At 44.5% G+C, this 20442-nt stretch overlaps 1 protein-coding gene and 1 long non-coding RNA gene across 2 annotated transcripts; one reads left to right on the top strand and one right to left on the bottom strand.

Annotated features, from left to right (window-relative positions):
* Positions 1-1187: 1187 nt before the first annotated feature.
* On the top strand, positions 1188-16051 carry CA4 (carbonic anhydrase 4). Its single transcript, XM_023939369.2, has 8 exons — positions 1188-1360; positions 10078-10128; positions 10499-10669; positions 12537-12694; positions 12822-12914; positions 13198-13261; positions 13371-13534; positions 14476-16051. Exons 1-8 carry the CDS (start codon positions 1303-1305, stop codon positions 14662-14664), a joined length of 948 nt encoding a protein of 315 aa, XP_023795137.2. The 5' UTR covers positions 1188-1302; the 3' UTR covers positions 14665-16051.
* Positions 8695-14049, bottom strand: LOC111937851 (uncharacterized). Its single transcript, XR_002868796.2, has 3 exons — positions 13910-14049; positions 12482-12580; positions 8695-8829 (listed from the first exon to the last, which is right to left on the bottom strand). It is a non-coding gene; the product is annotated as an uncharacterized LOC111937851 (long non-coding RNA).
* Positions 16052-20442: the final 4391 nt, after the last annotated feature.

Genomic DNA, 20442 nt, shown 5'->3' with positions numbered 1-20442 from the left:
AGCCAGGAGGGAATTGTCTCTTGGATGTCCTTGGAGGCTGCAGCTGCCTCTACGTGCTCAGCATTCACCTCTGCTGGGAAAGGAGAAAATGCCACCAATCCCCCATTGTTCTCCCCTGCAGGAATGATTTACCTCATCCCATGTGCGAGGCAAATCCTGTGCAGGGTGGGAAGCTCTCCTGGATTGTGGGGATGTTATTTCCAGCCCAGGGAGCTGCTCTGGCTCAGCTGTTCGGGTGTCCCTGCAGCTCCTGAGCCTGACTGCCAGAGCAGCAGGGCAAGGAACCACTCCTGGGCTCCTTTCTCTTGGATTCAGCCTCTGCTGGATGACTCTGCACGCTCAGCTCAGCTGCAATAACATCACTGCCCATCCCTCGTGGGCATCCTGCTCTGCTTCCACCCAGCTTTGGGGCTGTGACCCCAGGGGCATTTGGAGAAGAAGTTTTCTTCATTTGTTTTCCTCATCTAGATCAAAATCCATCCCCAAAAACCCCAAAGATGACCCTGTGTCTGTAATAAAGCTGTGTCGCTTTTCTCTGTTGAAGGTAAAGTCTGATTTACAGCCTTGGATTGTGTTTAATTCCAATAATGAAATTTTAAAAATTTAGATGGGAAAACAAAGGGGTCTAAACCAAAAAAATCTCTGTGTATCTATATCTATATATCTATATATCTATATATCTCATACTACAGTAGCAGAAGCAGAAAGTTGAAGAAAAGGATTATTAAAAAAAAAATGTATCGTTGCTTAATTACGTACGTAAGGTGTTGTATGTCACCTAATAAACATTTCCTGTTGCTGCACATGGAATTCCCATTTTCCAGTCCCACAAATCAACTCCAATCCTGTTTGGAGAACTGTGGGGTAGGAGTGAGGGGGAGTTGGGTTTTTATTTGTCTCCCTGTTTTGTTTTTTTTAAGGAAACATTAACTTGAAAACACGTATGAATTGAATGTTGTGAGGCTGCCAGGAGAAAAACTCCCAGAAAATGAAAATTTTACTCCTGGGCTGCTAAACCTGTGCAGGTGGCAAAGCCTCAGCTGTTCTCTAAAAGCTCCTTGCCCTGTGCCAGAAAGCCTCACTCCTTTTGCCATTCACTTTGGAGAATGAATAAATTTAGGCAAATCAGGAGCAGGACAAATCTGGAGAAATTACAAAGGGGAGGAGTTCACCTTCCTGCTATGGCTTTCAGGTCTGTCCTGGACTACTTACTCCAGTATAAAACTGAGAGCAGAAATATGATCACATCCCGAGGAGTCTAATCAATTCTGGTTTCAACACTGAGCCTATTTAAAATAGAGAATGGAATTGCTGCTCCTTGCTCTGTTCTGCCTGCACATTCTCAAGACAGAGGCAGTAGGTAAGTCCTTCCCTGCTTTTTCTAGCCCCACGTTAAGGTTACTCTTATTTCTGATTTGTTTCTATCAGGACATGCAGTGCAGGCTCTCTGATTCTTCTCTGTGGGAAATGAAGGAGGATTTATTTATTTCTCTGCCCTTTGCTATATGTGTTAAAATATCAAGGCTAGGTTTTTCTTGTGAATGAATGAATGCTTTGGGGGTTTCTTTTCACCTTTAGAGATTCTATCTGCCTTGCTCCTCTAAGAAAAATCAATGAGCTTTGACTTGATCTCTATATTTTATTATGTACCTGCATTTAAAATACTAAAACTTTAATTTCTTTATCTTTAAAACGCCTTTAAACTTGAAAGAAATTGCTTGTTTGAAATTTCTACTCCCTTTGCTTTGCTGTGTATGATCCAAGATGAAATTCTGCTGAGGGAGAAAGAACAATATGTCTTTGCTGCATCAGCCCAGCAGCCCCATCTATTTTTGCTCCCTGGGCACCATAAGTACACTGTGCACTTAGGATGGCTCAATTAAATAGCCATCTATAATTAGTATTGAAAAATGCAGCAGGTATTTTTCCCCCTGCTTCTATTCAATCAGCAACGCTGCAACACTGAATAAATCCCTTTTCCTATGCAAATAGCAGCACAGAGCCTCGAAATTAAACACTGCAGCTCTTAAAAGTGGCCAGGGGTCCATTGTTTGCACTAAAATAGAGCAGAGTGCAGTGAGGAAAAAAGGGACCCAGCATTATCAGGGGGAAGTGCTGCCCTGAGATCTGCTGAAGGGAGATGGTGTTAAAGCAGATCAAGGTTCAGAGCTGCTCACAAATTCCTGAAGGGTTTCCCTGGCTTTATTCCCCTGTTTTTAATGAATTCCCCGTCCCTCTGTGGCTTGGCTTTTCCAGATTCTCTCCTGGCAATTGCAATCCCTTCCCTGAGGTGCAGCCCCTGGCTCAGGGCTGCCCACACCTGGGGCAGGTGAACAGGAACACAAAAAACTTCTGCTTTTCCCCGGGCTGCCCCTCCTGTTTGCTCTCTGCTGACTGCTGCCTATCCACACTTGGTTAAGTTTACTGCCCCATTAGGGGGTTTATTAGGGAAACCTGAAAGGCTATCTAGAAAACCTTTGTGACTTTACTAGATTGGTGTTAATGTTTAGGGTTCACCTCTTTATCAGAAGGAACTAACACAGGGAATGCATATATGATTGTTTTTAGGTGGTTTTTGCCACCCCTAGTTATTTCCACATTTTTCCTTGAGTGTGGACTGAATTACACAGTCATTAATACACCAGAAACTTGCTCTCTACACCTGCTTCTCCAAACTTTTCCTCCGGCAGAAGCTCCACATGATACATTTGATTAAGTTAAATGTTACGCATTTCAAGAAACTCCACTTTTGAGAATCAGCTGAAATTCCTTCTGGTTGCATTCCTTCTTGTTACCTTTTCTTTTTTTAAAGAACAAACATTTCCTTCCTCTCTTTCCACTTCTGAAAGCCCACCTGGGTGATCTGCCCTGATCAGCTCATGGAGCCCCCTCCACCTGGGCCCTTCCTAACTCACCCCGCTGAAACTGTCAAAGGGCTGATTGCTAATCTTTGAAACTGCTGCCAGCCTTGTCCGAATAGCAGAGCACCTGTGCTCTAAATTAATACTAACAGTCCTTGCAGGGCTTGCTGAGGAAGGAAGGGCCATTATCGCTGTAGTAGGAGAGGGAAACTGAGGCACGCTGGCACAGTCACCTGCCCAGGGATCAAACCATCCCCCCCAAACCTCTGTCCAGCCCCTCATCCTCTGGCTCACCCAGATCTCAGTATATTCCATTTACAGCTGCACTCATGCACCTCAGCTTTCTTGTCTGGGTTCTTTGAGAGCTCTGGTGCTGTTTTGGGGGAAAAGAGAGACAAAGTGTCTGCAATTTACAGCAGGAACACTCCAAACCACTCAGAGAGCAGGGACATCCATCCCTCATCCATCCATCCATCCATCCATCATCCATCCATCCATCCATCCATCCATCATCCATCCATCATCCATCCATCCATCCATCCATCATCCATCCATCCATCCATCATCCATCCATCCATCCATCCATCCATCATCCATCCATCCATCCATCATCCATCCATCCATCCATCCATCATCCATCCATCCATCCATCCATCATCCATCCATCCATCCATCCATCCATCCATCATCCATCCATCCATCCATCATCCATCCATCCATCCATCCATCATCCATCCATCCATCCATCCATCCCTCATCCATCCATCATCCATCCATCCATCCATCCATCCATCATCCATCCATCCATCCATCATCCATCCATCCATCCATCATCCATCCATCCATCCATCCATCCATCCATCATCCATCCATCCATCCATCCATCCCTCACCCATCCATCCATCCATCCATCATCCATCCCTCCATCCATCCATCCATCCATCATCCATCCATCCATCCCTCCCTCCCTCCCTCCCTCCCTCCCTCCCTCCCTCCCTCCCTCCACCCCTCCAGCAGCTCTGGGATCAGGTTACAGCCAGCTCCAGGTGTCACTGAAAATTAATTTTCTTCAGAGGGAATGGAATGAACCCCAGCACGTTTTAACCTTTTGCTTTATCACAGAGCAGAACTCAGCCAAGAGGAGACAAATCTCCCATAGTCCATGCTCTGGTGCTCCAGAAGATTGGTGCCTGATAGGACATTCCTCTAATTTAGATGAGATTAGTTCCCTCCAATTTTCTCTATTTCTGCTCACATGCTTTTACCCCTCACAAACATTAAATTTACATAACCATGCGGACATTGACGTCAGCATCAATTCTCACTCTGGGGTTTCCTCAGGGCCATTTGGGTACAAAACACCCCCAAGAGCTGCAGCAGTGGCTTTGAAAAAAAAAGGAAAAAAAGATGCTGTGACTTCTTCCCTTTCCAGTTCTTTTGCTGTGGACTGCACACAGATTTGTGGTTGGGCTCCAAATCCATTTTAGGGCTGGCAAAGTTGGGATGCTGGCACGCTTGGACACGCTCCGGGGTGAAAAGTTGCATTTTCAGCTGATAAAAAAAGGATAATAAACGCAGTGTAAGACCTGGAACACAGAGAAAAGGCAGTGAGCAGCAGGAATTATGGAATTACCCATGTGAGGAGTTTAAGCATCTCTGGTGTCTCCATCAGGTCTGAATCCAAGCTGCCCCTTCCCCAGGGGAACCAATCCTCCTCTCTTTTATCCATGATTTCCCCAAGCCACGGATCCTCCTGGCTCTTCCACTGGGATGTTGGAAGCAGAAAAAGCCTTTGACACTTTCAAAAATCCAGCACAAACCTTGAGGTCTCCTAGAAAAGGAGTCAGTGTCCGTGCAGGCTCTTTTCCCTGCTCGTGGTGCTGCAGGAGATGCTTTGCTGTGTTCCAGGCTGTATCCAATGGACTGTTATTAGATTTTCAGTCATATTTTTAGCCACAGGATCAGCCACCAAAAGCTCAGCGTGCAAGGCTGCAAAAGGCCAGCAAAGCTACTGAGTGATTTGTTTGAATTAAATTTTCAAAATACTTCAAAATAAATATCTCTGAAATGTGTTTTTATTCAAGAAAGCCAGGCAAAACTCCTCACAGAAGGAAATCACCTTAGCCCTGGATACTCATTTTTTGTTCCAGCTTCTGCCTTTGATACAGGACATTTCTGAGGGCACATTATCTATGGCAGAGTAGCAAAGGTCACAGCTAAAAACCTTCCCCTCGCTCTCTGACACAAAGGAAATCGTTTGCAGATGTTAATAGGGCATATCCAGAATCCCCGAGTCCCTTTGGATTTTTCCTGCACTTTATTTGTGTTCCAAAGGCCTCATGGAGCATGTGATTTATGTGTGCACGTGCAAATTATAAACCCTGTGCTCACATCAGGTGCGCTGCCTTGCAAGGCTTCACCACCACAATAAAGCTGATTTTTCAGGGCTAACTCCCCGTAATGTCCTGTAATATACCTGCAGAAAGATGTTTATCCCTAGGAAAAATTAAATTCCAGGTTAAAAGTGGAGAGCAATGAATGGCCACAAACACTTGTGGAGATGCACAAATCTCGAGGTGAACTTTTGGAACTGATTTTTTCTGTCAAAGGGGCTGACTGGAGCTTCCTGAGGATGTGTAAGGATTCAGAATGTATAAATATTCTCATGCCTATATGCTCAGTTTGTGCTCAGCAGTCTCATTAATTAGAAAGACAGGCTTAGATAACAATTGCTTCTAAGTTGTTTTGTCTTTTGCACTAAAAATAGAAAGTTTCACAAAGCCAGCTAAAAATAGGATGAGGCCAACACAAGCCAAACCTAAAAATAAATCCCATGCAAGCCCAGCTTTTGGCATTTTTGGGAAAGGACAGCAGATTTTGGGGATGGGTTTGAGAACCGAGGACAGCAGAGCTCTGGCACTGAGGGCATCCCGGGCTCTGGGATGGGCAGCACTGGGAGCACTGGGAGCACTGGGAATGGTCAGGCAGGATGTGGCTGAAAGGGAAAGAGGCTAAAGGGACAAAGAGAGGACCCAGGTGAAAGAGAGAAGGGATTTAAATTCAAAATCAACACAGGACAGTCCTGCTGTCCCGGGCTAAAAGGTCATTCACACTCCCAGGGACTCAATATCGTTAAGAAAACCAGCTAATAAATAAAAAAATAATAAAATTATTATTCATAAAATGATTATGCATAAAAGTATTGTTTATAAAATAATAATATAAAGTGAATAAACCACAGTCACTTTGTCAGAAGCAGGAATTGAGCCCTGCTTTAGTGACTGCACACCAACAGAAATGGCATTTCCAGCAGTCTGTCCCTCTCACCCCCAGCTCACCAGGCAGCTCCAAGCAGGGCAGCAAGCAGTGCACCAGCTGGACAAAGCAGATTTTGGAAATTTTATGGAATTCAGACAATCTAAGCATGATCCAAAGAGCTGAAGGGTCTTTTCCTAGATCACACAATAGCACCTTGGCAGGGCTGCTCCCAGCCTGGCCCCCAGCCAGCAGCACCTCCTGGGGAAGTGGACAGGAGAGGGAGTTCTCAACTGCAGGAATATTTTATTTCTTTCTGCCTCGAGCTTCCAAATGAGGCTTGATAGCTAAAACAATTGAAAACGTTTGCAATAAAATGAAAACAATACGTAATTGCATTGTTTTTTCGGCTGATCCCCGTGCCAAGAAGCAGCTTTGGGCAGGAAACCAGTTGTAAATTCGAGGAGGAAGAGAGAAGTGGGACTGCTCACGTGCCAAGAGAGGCTCCCTAAATTTAACTGTCCTGAACTCTGTGGAGGAAGAGCCAGCCCTGTCCAGCCCTACACTAAATTAAACCAAATAAAGTCAATGTAACACCTGTGGGATGGTACAGAATCTTAAATCAAAGATAAATCCATAATAAAATGTAAGATAAAGATATAATTGATAAAACAGAGAGTCCAGGTATGCATATCCATACCTGTATCTATACATCTATGTATCTCTATATCTATATATCAATATTTAGATATCTTTATCTATATTTATATATATATATATCACAGCAATGATTTCAGCACCTCAGCTAGAAAAACAAACAAACAAAAACCCCTAAAACACTGAAAACCCCACTTTGCTGCTGTTTTTCCAGCAATAAGATAAGCTACAGGAAAGAGAATGTGGGAGCAGAGGCTTGATTGAAAGAGCAGTGCAGGGTGGGCTCTGGGGGGTTCCCAAAAAGGGGGTTCAGGGGGAGATTTTGGGGAGATTTTGGGAAGGTGAAGGGCACCGTTGTCCAGAGATGGGACCGAAGGTGAATGAAGCCAGGACAGGAATTACAGATGAAGAGGGAACTATTTGAATGCTGTAAACACCAGGGAGGGAAAAGAATTGTTTAGGGTGGTTCTGTGATATTTCTAGGAGTGATGGGATGCAGATAAGGAAGTGGAAAATGTAAGCTATTAAATAGGAAACATTTCCTGGCAGGGTGGACTAATGGACTGTGGAAAAGTCTTCTAAGGGAAGTGGCAGGAGCCGCTCAGACAATTAAAAGTGGTCTGGACAACGTGCCTGAGGGCATAATCATGCCTAAAACCATGGAGAAGTGCCTGGATGTGACAAGGATCTTCCCTTCTTGCTTTGGAAAGAAAGCCCCAAAGCTCCGGGGAAGAAAGGCCCATTGTAATGCAAGGCTCCTATAGGCAGGGAGCCTCACATCCCACTCAGATAAAATCCAAATGCAAATTTTCCTCCCCAGGGACGGCTCCTCCTGAGCAGCACCCACACAAAGGATCCTGTTCAACGATGTTCCATTGCTGCCAATCAAAGAAATCCCAAAAAAACCCAACTGAAAACTCCTAATTCACCATAAACATGAACTCACTGTTTGCTCAAGCTTCCTGTAATGTTTAATTAGCTCATTCTTTAAGGTTTAACAGCTTCAAGGACATTTTCCTCAGGAAATGCTGAATTTATGTGCTGTTCTACATCACTGGTACCAAATGTGATAAAGACTTGGTGGAAAACACAATCCTTATTCAGAGACACCAGGAACTTGGTGGAAAGATGCAAAAATCAGATACTAATTATTAAACACTCCAGAGTGCTGGATGTGAGGCAGCTGTAGCCACTGAGGGCCGGGATTTCAAAATTAAACTTCATTTTATTTAACTTTTTCTCCCCATCATTTTGATGCCCAGGCTGGAAGGTTTATGGTGTGCTCAAGAGTCAGTTTACTCAGACGTGATTGAGACTCACAAGTTTATTTGAGACAACTTGCCAGACACCTGTCCAGGTGGTAAAAACCACCTGATTTCTTTGTTTGAGGAGGGTGGGACGTGGATTTGCCACGGAAAGGCTCCATAACCCCTTTCCATTCCCCCTCTGGCACACAGATCCAGCATCAGCACACTCTGGGGTTAATTCCCCTTCCCTCTGTGGTCTGTTTGATTTTTGTGGTTCCAGAAAAACCACAAAAAGAAGCTTAGAAGCTCCACAGCTTTGGAGCTGCTGCCCTGACTCCCAGCTGTGGCTCGGATAGCCTGGAAAATGGGATTTGCATTGGAGAAATGCTTTGGTTGCTTGTGAGACCTCCTGGAACTGCCCAGCCTGGAGCTCTCACCCACCACCTTCCCCCTCTGCTTCCCATCCCAAAGACTTCAGGAGCCAATCCGGGTTATTCCTGCTGGCCACCAGTTCTTTCACTCCTGAAGGTTCCTTCGTGTGTAAATTGCCCAGAAACTCCCAATCCCAGGCTGCTGGGATGGGTAAAGGTTGCCACTGAGCCCTGAGCAGCTGCCAAAAACACACCTGGAGTCTTCCATCCGAGCAAAAAACACACGGGGAGCGCTCCCAGGCATGTGGAAATCAGCTCAGCCCGGCATTCTCCAGGCATTTATTGATTCAAATATGGATTTAGGCACTCGCTGCCATTCCGTGCTTGGAACTCGTGTTGTTTCCCAGTGGGGATGAGGAAAAGCTCGGTGCCACTGTCCTGGAAGGAAAAAAAAAATACAACAATCAGTGCTGGCAAGTGAAATTCTGTGGCAAAAGGATAAAAGCTGGTCAAACCCAATTTTTGGATAACAACATAGAAATCCCCCCAGAAAAGCAAAGTTTGTTTTTCTTCTCAGTCTTGCTAAACTACAAAGCGAGGCAACATTTTCTGTAGTTTTCAGCAGAAATTTTGTTCTTGTGAAAGAAAAAACCAAACTGTCATTTTTTAAAGGTTGTATTAATTGCCACAAGGTCTCCCTCTGTGTCACAGCTGCTCAAGTTTTGTAACAATTCTCTGTTTAGAACTTCTAAATCCTTAATAGATGGATGTATTGTTATGCCACTGATATCACCATCAAGGTGTTAAAAGCCTTCCAGGAGGTGTGTTATAAATTACAAATTAAGGCAGTTACCAGTCAAGTGACAGGGCTCCTCCATAATTATCCTTAAAATTGATTAGCCATTTATTAAAATGTCTATAATTTACTAATCACAAGCAAACAGAAGGTGTGGTATTAATCATCATTATAAGAAGGTTTGAATTGTTATGGATTGAAGTTAAATAGTCAAAGAGATTTATCCCTGCCAAAGTCAATTTAAAGTTTAGAATAAATAAAGAGCCACTGAAGCAACTGGGGATAAACAAAACAGTCTCTACTTTCCTAAGTAGACAAACACATAAAGCTAAATCAGCTCTTGTCCTCTGAATTTTGTATTTCTCTTGACAATGAAAAAGTGGAATTCAGATGTTCTGCCGTGGGATTGGTCCCAGCTGAGCTAGAGCAGGTCCTGCAGGAAGTGAGATCCTTCACTTCTCAGAATTCCTCACCAAGTAACCTTCAAAGGAGTTCCTGGAACAGCCTGAGATAAGTCCTCTTGCATAAGTGAATTTACAAGTCTGTGAAAGGCTGGCAAGTGCAGAGCTGATAAAAGGAAATTTACTTTAACACTGCGTATATTCAAATGCGCAATGTATATTCCAACTTTTGCCTCAAGAAGTTGAGGAAGCCAAGGTTTGAAAATCAAATTCTTTGGGACTGCATCCCATCCAGAATTCTGATGATCCAGAGTCCTAAAGATTCCTGCCAGCACTGGTTCTGGGGGAGAATTAATGTCTATAAAATGGTTTATGAGAGATCAGGAGGAGATCTAGAGAGGGCAGGGTTGCCAATCCATTTCCCTGCTGCTTTTTGGGGGCAGAATTTGTACAGATTTTCATTCACCTGCTTTATTTATTGTTTTTTAGTGGGTCACTGGTGCTATCGGTCCCAGAAGTGTGAGCAGCCACAGTGTGAAGGTACTGCCAAGAAATTTGTTTTTCCAGTCACTTTGGTGACTCTTCTGCTTTGCAAAGGGGCTTCTGAGAGAAATAATGCAAAAAAAAATCACAGAACTCAGCCTTTAAAGCATCGTGGTCACATTATTTGTGAGCAGGGTACTCTGAAGTCCTTGGTGTTTGTGGTAACTGCTCATTTCATGTCAACCAAGGATAATGCAGAAATGCATAAATAAATGTAAAAATGTAAATGTACAAATGTAAAAACCACCCCAGAAGTTGGGGTGATGTCTCAAATGCCCCAGTTTGGTTGGGTGGTTTGGCTTTCTCAAGGATTTGTTGTCTAGAGGGAAAAAAACCAAAATAAAACATTTTCTTCATCCATGCCCAGATCCTCTCCGGTGGCATCTGATAAACAAGGAGTGCAAAGGGGACAAACAGTCCCCTGTCAACATCGTCACCCGAAATGTGGTTCATGACAAGAGGCTCAAGCCCCTGACTTTTGAAGGGTATGATGTGAAGGGCTCTGCCAAGTGGAAAGTGGAAAACAATGGCCACACAGGCAAGTACTGCCCAGCCTGCTCCTGCTCCTGGGGGATGGGTTTGGCCTTTCCCTGGGGCACAGATGAGATCCCTCTGGGCCACAAGTGAAACTCCCAGAACGTTTTTGGCGTCAAAATTTTCTTGGGAAGTTTGCAGGAATTGCGAAGTTTTGGGGTTGGTGGAGGTGGTTCTTGAACACCTCAGCAGGAATTTCTGTGCAGAAACAGAGCTGGAGGTGTCACAGGAGCTCAAAACCAAAACCCCCCAACCCAAACAGAGGCCAGGACTGGGGGCAGGTGGGCAGGACAACAATTGGGGCAGAATTTCATCATTTTCTGCTGAAACCACTTCATTCCTGGGCTGCTCCTTTCCAACTGTTGCCTCTGCACAAAGAATCCTGCTGGAGAAAAGCCTCGTGTGGGAAAGTCATTCACAGTGCTGTGTGTTATTAGTTCTTTAAATAATGAGCTATATTCTTCTCAGATTCAGGCCTGTTTTCTCAGCACACAGAAGTTATCTGATGTTGATCAGCTACTTAGTGAATCAGTAAACCGTGAATCAATTAACAGTAATTTCAAACTGTTCCACTTCCTCTCCTTTCCTTCACAATACTGAGGATGCTGCTCCAAAAAATTTATGTTCAATTACTTTGACTTTAAAAATAAACCTGTGGTCTAATTTTATTTTTTTATTATTTTAAAGTTACATGTAGGTATTCTTAAAATCCTGGATGGGTTGTTCTGACTGCCAAATCCTCGAAGCAAGTGGCAAATATTTCCTGATTTAAAAGGGAAAGGTGGGAAGGCAGCTGGGGAGATTTTTTACAGCCAATTTCAATTTCCAGCTAATTTCAAATATTGCTATCATGACAGACCACAAGAAAAAGGAATGTATTTTCACTAATATATGGACTGATGACTTTCCCATTACAGGGTGATACTCCAGGATGCCCAATTACAGTCACTTTTACATCAAAATTAATATTTATAAGGATTGCTCTGAACTCTTATCTTCCCCAGCTGTGCATGAGGATTAGGAGTTTAATCCGGGCTTTTAAAATCTCTTCCTTCTGAGGGCAACCAACTACTGTGCTAAATGAGGAGGTTGTTGATGAAATTAGCTGCAATTAGAGGCTGCAGGTGAGATTAGACCCTCCTGGTTATGTTCTGTGATGGGCACATAGCAAAGGTCGCTGTCTCAAAGGTCTTAAACTAAATAAACAAAGCCCACAAAGACATCTGACTCATCCATTTACAGATTAAAAAGCAAAGGAACTAAATGACTCATGCACTCTCCAAGTTCATTTGGAATTCAGAACAAAAATGAAATCTCTGGGGCTGCAATCCAGAATTTTCCTCTGGGGCTGCAATCCAGATTTTTCCTATGCAAAGAAAAGTGCTGTGCTTAACGTGGGGGTCGTAAAAAGTAAAATTTTAAAATACATCTCAAATATGTATGATTTAGGCTTCAATTGCAGCACTTATCCAAATTAAAATAGAATATCTTTAAACTCTGCCCAAAGGAAATGTTACACTGCAGACAACAGGAGATTAAAATGATGGTTAAAACTCAAATAAACTGGAATCAAATTTACTTTGATAGAGGGTTTTTTTTAGAAAAAAAATGAAGGAATATAGGGTCTTCTGAGAGGTGTAAGAAGCTCTGACTCTAGAAGTCACAATGGTTATAATTAATCTCAAATTAAACTCAGCTATGATTTTGTAAGAGTTCAGTTTTTGCAGAGCGGAATTTCTGGAACACTCGGTCTGAAAAGCCAAGTGAGAACTTGAAGTTAAATTTGAATCTCAAGAACATCTCTGCTCTCACATACTGTTAATGTAGGATCTGCTCTTCTCCTTTGGAACCATTTCTGGTTTTTTCTCCAGTTAAAGTGACACTAGATGCATCCCCTAAAGTCGCAGGAGGAGGCCTGGGGAGAAAATACAAGGCAATAGAATTCCATTTGCACTGGGGAGTCCCAGTTGAGCCACAAAGCATCCCTGGCTCAGAGCACAGCATAGACGGAGAGAAATACCCCATGGAGGTAGGTGCCATCGTGGATTTCACTCCAGAGCTCTGGAATTTTGAGATCCTGCTCACAAAAACTCTCAGCTAGTTCCCCACAGGAGGTCTGAGGGTGGAAATAATTGCCCTTGGCTGTTGTGTTCCAGCTTCACATCGTCCACATAAGAGACGATGTTCCAGATGTGACAGAAGCCAAGAAAACTACAGATGGAATTGCTGTGTTGGCCTTCTTTGTAAAGGTAGGCACTGAAATGTTCAATGCCCCTCTCAAATCTCAGCCAGCACTTTGGCTGAGGGATTGTTTATGTCAATATTTTATGTTTGTGTCAATGTTACAGTAGCCCAGGACTTTAACTTCCCTGTCTTCTGAGGGCATTCTGCCAGCACTGTTTCTCTACCCTTTTCTACATCCTGCTTGCTGTGATTTTTTCTTGTGGCCCTTTTCTATTTTATTCACCACTGATAAAAAGCAACTGCCTGTAGAGAAATACACGACGTGGAATGAAAATATTTCCCTTTCAGGCTGACAATGAAAATAAAAACTACGCAACTCTATTGAGTGAATTAGAGAATATTAAATACAAAGGTAAGACACTCGTGCCAGGGGTTTCACAAGCTGTGTGGGGTGAGGATAAACGTGGGCAAAACCTGGAGCCACGAGCATTACAAGGGATTTTCCCCTGTGTTTTTTCCAGGGCAAGAATCAAAGGTGGATCCTTTGCCACTGAGTTCTCTTCTCCCACCTGAGGAAGACCTTGGGAGGTATTATCGCTACGAGGGGTCCCTCACCAGCCCTGACTGCTACGAGGGTGTCACCTGGACGATATTTGAGAAGCCAGTTGAGCTCAGCCTGTCCCAGGTGAGTGCAGAGGGACAGCTGGGAGGTTCTGTGCCGTGTGTCCCGGGCTGCCCGCAGGGTGACACCTCCCTGCCTTGCTCCCCACACACACACATACACACACTTGGCTGCAGCCTAAACCTGCTCCAGCGCCAGCTGATTGACCCCATTAAATCATCCCTCAGAAAATGGCAGGAAAGGGGCAGGAAGGGGAAATGACGGTGTGAGGAGAAAGCCAAGAAACCCCCCAAGCCCAGCTTCGTCAGCAGCGCTTCCACTGCTGCCACCTGCTCCTCCCCAGCTCCACGGCTCTTCTCCCTTTGCCAGGACAGCACACAGCCATTCCAAACCCACCCTGGGCCCATCAGCATCAGCGTTAAGGAGCCCATTCCTGACCTGCAGGCAGGAAGAGGAGGTGGAATCAGGAGCTCTGGGAAAGCACAGGTCATGCAGAGATCTCACGGCTCGGCCCAGAGCCAGAGCCTGGATTTCAGCTCCGAGCTCCCGGTGTGCTCTGGTGTTCTCCCAGTGCCCCCAGCTCAGGCCAGTGTCACAGAGCAGCCAGGAACCTGAACAAGGACAGAATTCCTGGAGCTCCTGCCCTGTGTCACAGAGCAGCCAGGAACCTGAACAAGGACAGAATTCCTGGAGCTCCTGCCCCGTGTCACCGTGACGTGGTGTCCGGGCCCAGGGCCGTGTGCGTCAGGAGCTCTGGGGGAGCCGGTCCTTGGGCTGCACAAAGCATTTGGCTCCCACACAAAGGAAGTGCCCGTGATTTCCAAGGCTGGAAGGAGCCATCTCATGGTGACCTCTCCAGTGGCCTCTGCCACGGTGCTTCCTGTGAGGTTCCGCGTTCGTTAAACCCTCAGGTTCAAAACCAGAGCGGGGCAGAGCGGGTTTGCAGCACAACAGCCCCCAGAGCCCTCTGGCAAAAAGATTTAACCCCCTGTTGTGTTTTGCAGCTTTCCCAGTTCACAGCGCTGCACTTTGATGGGAACAACTCCACTCACATGATGGAGAATTTCCGGCCAGTGCAGCCCCTGAACGAGCGCAAGGTGCTCTGGTCGGGCGCCAGCATCGCCCTGCCCACGGCAAAGCTGCTGCTGCTGCCCCTGGCTCTGACCTGCACCCTCAGCTCTCTGTCCCCCTGAGCCTCCCCCACCACATTCAACATCCTGGCCCCTTATTTCTTGTTACTTTTGCTGTTCTTTGTCTCAGCCTCTCATGAATTGCGTCCCAATGCAGAATAGCCTTGTCCTCCTCCAGACATTAACCAAGGACTTCTGTGCTGCTCTGGTGAAGCCCAAACCACCAGAACCCAAAGGAATTGGGAGATAAAGTGATGGAAATTAAATTTTAAAAGCCAATGCACTTAGAGAAAGTGTTAGTCTGGATTATTTTGTAGCTTTAAGCCAGCACTGGAAGGAGCTGCACAGCGAACCTTGGAGAGGAATCTGTTCTTAAGTGCCTGTGAAGGGGCTGTTTTGGAGCATGTTTACATTCAACACTGCAAAGCTGGCAGTGAAGTTGGAGTAATTCCTACAATCCCACACTGTCCTACCCAAAGGTACAACACAGAGCAAAGATAAAACGCTCACACACAACCCAGCAGCATCTGGCTCATCCCCTCCAGGGAAGGGCACTCACCCAACACATAAATCCCCCTCCTTCCTTCAGAATATCTCAGTTAATTTCAGATAAGGATACTGGATTCCTTCCAGCCCATCCCTGCTGGGGGCTAGCAGGTTCCTCTGTTATTTATTCATCCTTCTCTGGGATGTCATGGTCAATGTGATGTGCTGGGAAGCAACAGGGAGCCTGATCCCCACAGACCACAGGCACATCTGTGGAAATTCCCTCTCTTTGGAGGGCTGCTTTTGAAGCAGGAGACTCTGATGATCTTTGTAGTTATTATTTGCCTAATAAAATAGGACAGCTCAAGAAATGGCGCTTTCTTATATATAAATATATATATATATTCCTTTTATATAAATAATTTTTTTATAGTAGCGTACCTGCAATATTCACATACAGGCAAGATTCATAGTTTTTTCCAAGAAGATTGTGGTTTGAACCTTCAGATCTCACCCAATTACTTATAGAAAACACCTTGGGAAATGGGGTTTCCTTATATTATTCCAGTTCTCTCTCTGAAGAGGGACATAACATTTCTCTTTGGCTAATGCCGCGTCACACGTTACAGCTTCTTTTAGGATCTGAGATTTTGGCCACACCAAAATAGGATTTCATATTAGCAGATATGTATTTTTTTCCTTTTAAGTGCAATGTTTGCAGAGATGACTTTATATATTTTCAGGAAAATCCTGGTGGTGAGGGCAACCACAGCTCACCAAAGGAGAGGTGAAATTATTTTCATATTAATCAATCAGTAAAGCTTTATAAAAACCCCCACATGGGAAAACAAATAAACCTATTTAAGTTTAAAGGAAAGATTAATACTTTAACTGTATTTTTATGTAACTGAAAATCTTTGGAGGAGCAAACAGAAATGAAATATTAAAGGTGAACAACAGAATATTTGAATTGTTCTGAGTTTTCATTTATTTTGTCCTTGCTGAAGGGGAATCCACAAAGTCTTTCAGAAGAGGAATGTGACTTCCCCCCCACACCCCGTTTTGTTCACAATATTTAGGGTTGGGTTTAAGGCTGGGCTTGCATTTTTGGGGCAGGGGGCAGGGATTTGCAGTATCTTGGGATGTTTCTACTGTCAGCAGAGTTCTGGGGCTCTATTTCACACCCTCGGGGTGTTCTCTGCACTCAGCAGATTCCTGGAGTCTGGCACCTTGCCCAGGTGTGCAGAATTGGTGCCCAACCCCAGCCAGCTCCCAGGACAGGGAACTCCTGTTTTAAAAGCAGCAATGGGAACACTCCTTGGGATACCTGAGAAATGCCCTTTGCACTGACCAAGGTGGGCAAGGGTCACCATCCCTCTCCTTCAGATTATTTCCTCAATTCTCATTTCACAGGCAGCTCTCTAAGGGAGGAGTGGAATAAAACCTGCAGGATCTGGCTCAGCTGTCATTTATTGCTAATAATAAATGATAAATCACAGGGCACAGCCACTAATTACAATGTGGGAGCATCTTATTTACTATGAAACAGATTAAAAGAGAACTAAAAGGAAGAAAAAAATCTGCTGGGAAGAGGATAAGTCTTACCTAAGAGCTCTTCAGCACCAATCCCAGTGTGAATAAAACCTCCCTGGACAAGGATCAGTGTTTTTACTGAGTGGCTCTGTGCTGTGGCAATAAGGAAAAGGGAAATGCTCCAGCTGCTCCTGTCACAGGGACTGGGACCAGTCTATGGTCAAAGCCCCTCTCTGCACCCAGATTCTGCTCTGGGGCAGGGGGTGACAAGGACAGGACCAGCATCAATGCAGGGAATAAACAAAAACCCCCAGCAAAAGCTGTTCCCAGGAAAAAGCAGGAAAAGACAAAAAGGCTGTGAGTGGGACATCTGATTTGCTTTGTGAGGATGGCTATGGAAAAGCAATTTGCTGTTCCACAGGTAACTTGAGGTGCTGGTTTTCAGGAATTTTGTCTCGGCGATGTTTGGCATGAAATTCTTTTATTGTGAAGACACCAGGAAATGACAGTCAGTCCTGAAGGACAAATAGCCAAGGCATGATACAGGAAAGGGTGGGGGGAGGAACAGAAGCATTTGGAAGGATCCAGCAAGAACATTATTTTCCCATGTCCAGAAGGGCTAGCACAGAACTGCACTGATACATTTCACATATGTTGGAGCCAGAGCTGACGACTGGGGGGTTGAAAGCTGCAGTCCCAGGGAAAATGAAACAACACTGGCAATTAAAATTTGGGTTAAAACAAATAAATGGGTTTGTACAACCCATCCAAAAGCAATCCTTTCCCAGCTTTGGGCTGCATCTTGGCTGGAGAGCAGCCTCCAGAGGTGTGAGAGGTGAAGGCACTGCTCCTTCCCAGTCATCAGGGGAGCAGAGGGTGACAGCAGGGGCAGGCACAAAAAAATTCCTAATACAATGTGTTTTCAGCAAAATATTTTTCTCAGGAAGCACAAAGAGACAAGGAAACCAAACCATTACTCACAAGAAATGTATTTACATTACCCACAAAGAATTCTGACGAATTTGGCAACTCCACTTACTGTCAGCTCCTCCTGTGACAAAACACTAGCTCAAAATGCACTGGACAAAATTAGTTTTCTATGACTGCTGGGAGAGAAGGATAAAGGTTTTTCCTTTGTCCTTTACTTCCTCTCCCATCCAGATGCGGATTCCACAAGGAAAAGAGCATTTGCCAGTACCCTCCCCACTAAAAATGTGTCACACAGCAAATCCATGTAAAAAATCCATTCATCTACCTGTAGGAAAAAAAAAAAAAAAAAAAAAAAAAGTGATACAGAGAAGCCTATCAAACTTCCCAGGTTTGTTTTAGAGTTTAATAAGTGTGGAGTTTAATAAATACCAGGTGTAACACCAACCCCCTCTGCTCCAGGGATGGGGATCCCATTGCCCAGGAGCAACACCCCAAAAATCACAGCTGGACTCAGTTATCTTAAAGGTTTCTTCCAACCTAAGTGGTTCTGTTATTCTACAAATGATTCTATGAGAAATGATTACTCTTGGAGATGGAAGGCTCATTTTGATAGAGTTAAAAGTGGACTTGGTGATTTTCTTCCACAAAGCACTGAATGAGATGGGATTTAAAAACTCTGCAATGACAGAAAAACAACCTGGGAACTGAAGTGGCTGTGGGAAATGCTTTCTTTGTGTGGGAGAATATCATATGCAAATTGGATTTTTAAAGGAAGGAAATGTAGGATTTACTGGTAAATTATGTGTACCTGTGGAAAAGGCAATGAAACCCCAGCTGGAGGCACAGCAGGGCCACAGTGACCTCAGCCAGGATGCTTTTCCTTACTGATCTCCTCCAAATTCCTCCTGAACAGACACAGCTCCTTCAAGACAACTGCTGAGAATGGGAACATGCAGTTTCCATTATGAGGTTTAAATGCATTTCCTAAAAATAACCTGCTGTTTGGGGTTTTTAGTATCAGAAATAAATCCATATACACCGCTAAAACCTGATTATAATTAGTCACACAAGTAAAATTATGAGTGTAATTAACTACAGCGATTAATTGAAATGCCTTTGGCACATTATTTCCCTTCTTGCAGTTGAATGCAAATCGCATTTGAAGTTATATCATAAAGGGTATAAGATGGTAATCAATTGAGGTTATTTTATTACCTTTTCTACCTGTTAATATCTTCTGAAGTGATTTACACATCCAGTAACTCAAACAGCTTGATGTAAAAGACACCCAAACAGCTGACACTGTTTTAATGAGTTTTGTTTTCCAACAACCCACTCCAAGCCATCTAAACTTTTCCCTGCTTTTCCTTTTTATTGCCTCACAAAACCACATTGGTTTCCATGGAGTGGAATCACCTTTAGAATGCCACCACCCTTCCCCTCCCCACCTCAGCAGGGCTGCTCCTTGTTCCCAGCACAGAGATCTTGATGGATAAGTTTGCAGATTGGGGGTGGTTATGAAGAATTTATGAGAGAGAAAGAAAGGCAGAGAAGTTTTACATTTTGTTGACTGTGCTGATGTTGAGATTAAACTCTAAATAAATCATAGACAATCCCTATCAAGAGTGCAGTATCTTTGTAAGCTTACAATCATTGGGGTTTGTGGTACACGAAGCTCTCAGCTTTACACAAAACGCTTTTCTTACAGGCAGTAAAACATAATGGTTCATGTCCTGGAGCCCAGCAGCCACTGGGAAATGTAAGAATAATCCTGGTAGAGCAGCAGTGACCTCACTGAGGAAAACAAAAGGAGTTTAAATCTTAAAAGAACAGGATAAAGAGAAAAAATCAACTATGGAGGTGGTGAAGCTTCTCCAGCCCTGCCAGCTGAGACATGTGTGATGATGCTGCACGTTCTGCGCAGCCCTTCCTGCCAAACACACCTGAGAAAAGGAACATTCACCTCTCATTTCCATCTCCTCAGGGGATTTCAGGGCTCCAAACTCATTTCCATCTCCTCAGGGGATTTCAGGGCTCCAAACCATGGCACAGCTCAGACATTTTGGGGATCGGGAGCTGGGATGGGTCCCAGGAATGTGGAGAGAGCTCAGTCCACAGAGCAGGCTGGGAGCAGAAAAACTACCAAGGCTCCACTTACTCCAAGGGTTTTACAACCCTTTTTTAAAAACAATTTTGTTTTTGGATTGGCAGGAACACGATGTCTTATCCTGCAGAAGAGCTCTGGTGTCACACCGGCCCCCCCAGAGCGGGTTCCTGTTGTCCCTCCTTCATGTGGCAGCGCCAGGCCATGGACGGGAAATTGGGGTTTATGATCCCACAGATATGAGGGCACATCTGATGGATTCAGATTGATTTATTCTAAAACAAAAAAAGGCCATCAAAGCTCCTAAAGCACAAACACTCAGATTACGCTTTAAAAAATCCGGTGCAATTCCTGCTGCAGCCACGGGGCTGTTTCGGGGCTGTGGAGTGAAGGCCTGGGAGCACGGGCAATCCACAGGCCACGATTTACAAATGCCTCAGATAAAGTTTATTAAAAAGCAAAATCCTGCCCGTGTGTTCCTCAAGGAGCACTAAAGGACATCAGGAAGGATTCAGCCTCAGGAAAGAGGCAGCATTTTGGTGAAAACACATGAGGAGTTCCCAGAAGGGCTGTGGGACACAGGGGATCACATAATCACCACAGAGTTAAACTCATTTACAGAAGAAAACCAGCGTGCACAGCAAGATATAGAAGATGGAATTCATTTCCTCTCCTCCCAGCCCTTGCTCCTTTTTTTCTCTTTTGTTTAAAAAAGAATCCCCACCAATGACTGCAAAATTCAGCTTTACCAGCTGCTCACAGGATCAGACCAGGGATGCAAGACAGGC

The sequence above is a fragment of the Cyanistes caeruleus genome, chromosome 21 (genome assembly GCF_971803275.1).
Source record: "Cyanistes caeruleus chromosome 21, bCyaCae1.hap1.1, whole genome shotgun sequence".
NCBI lineage: Eukaryota > Metazoa > Chordata > Aves > Passeriformes > Paridae > Cyanistes > Cyanistes caeruleus.
Note: the sequence above shows the minus strand (reverse complement) of the source record. Positions and strands in the feature narration are given on the sequence as shown.

Excerpts from the sequence above, each read along its gene's own strand:
- CA4 (XM_023939369.2), top strand. The coding sequence starts at position 1,303 with ATGGAATTGCTGCTCCTTGCTCTGTTCTGCCTGCACATTCTCAAGACA. Across the intron at positions 12,915-13,197 it reads TGTTGGCCTTCTTTGTAAAG|GCTGACAATGAAAATAAAAA; the intron begins GTAGGCACTGAA and ends TTTCCCTTTCAG. Across the intron at positions 13,535-14,475 it reads TTGAGCTCAGCCTGTCCCAG|CTTTCCCAGTTCACAGCGCT; the intron begins GTGAGTGCAGAG and ends TGTGTTTTGCAG.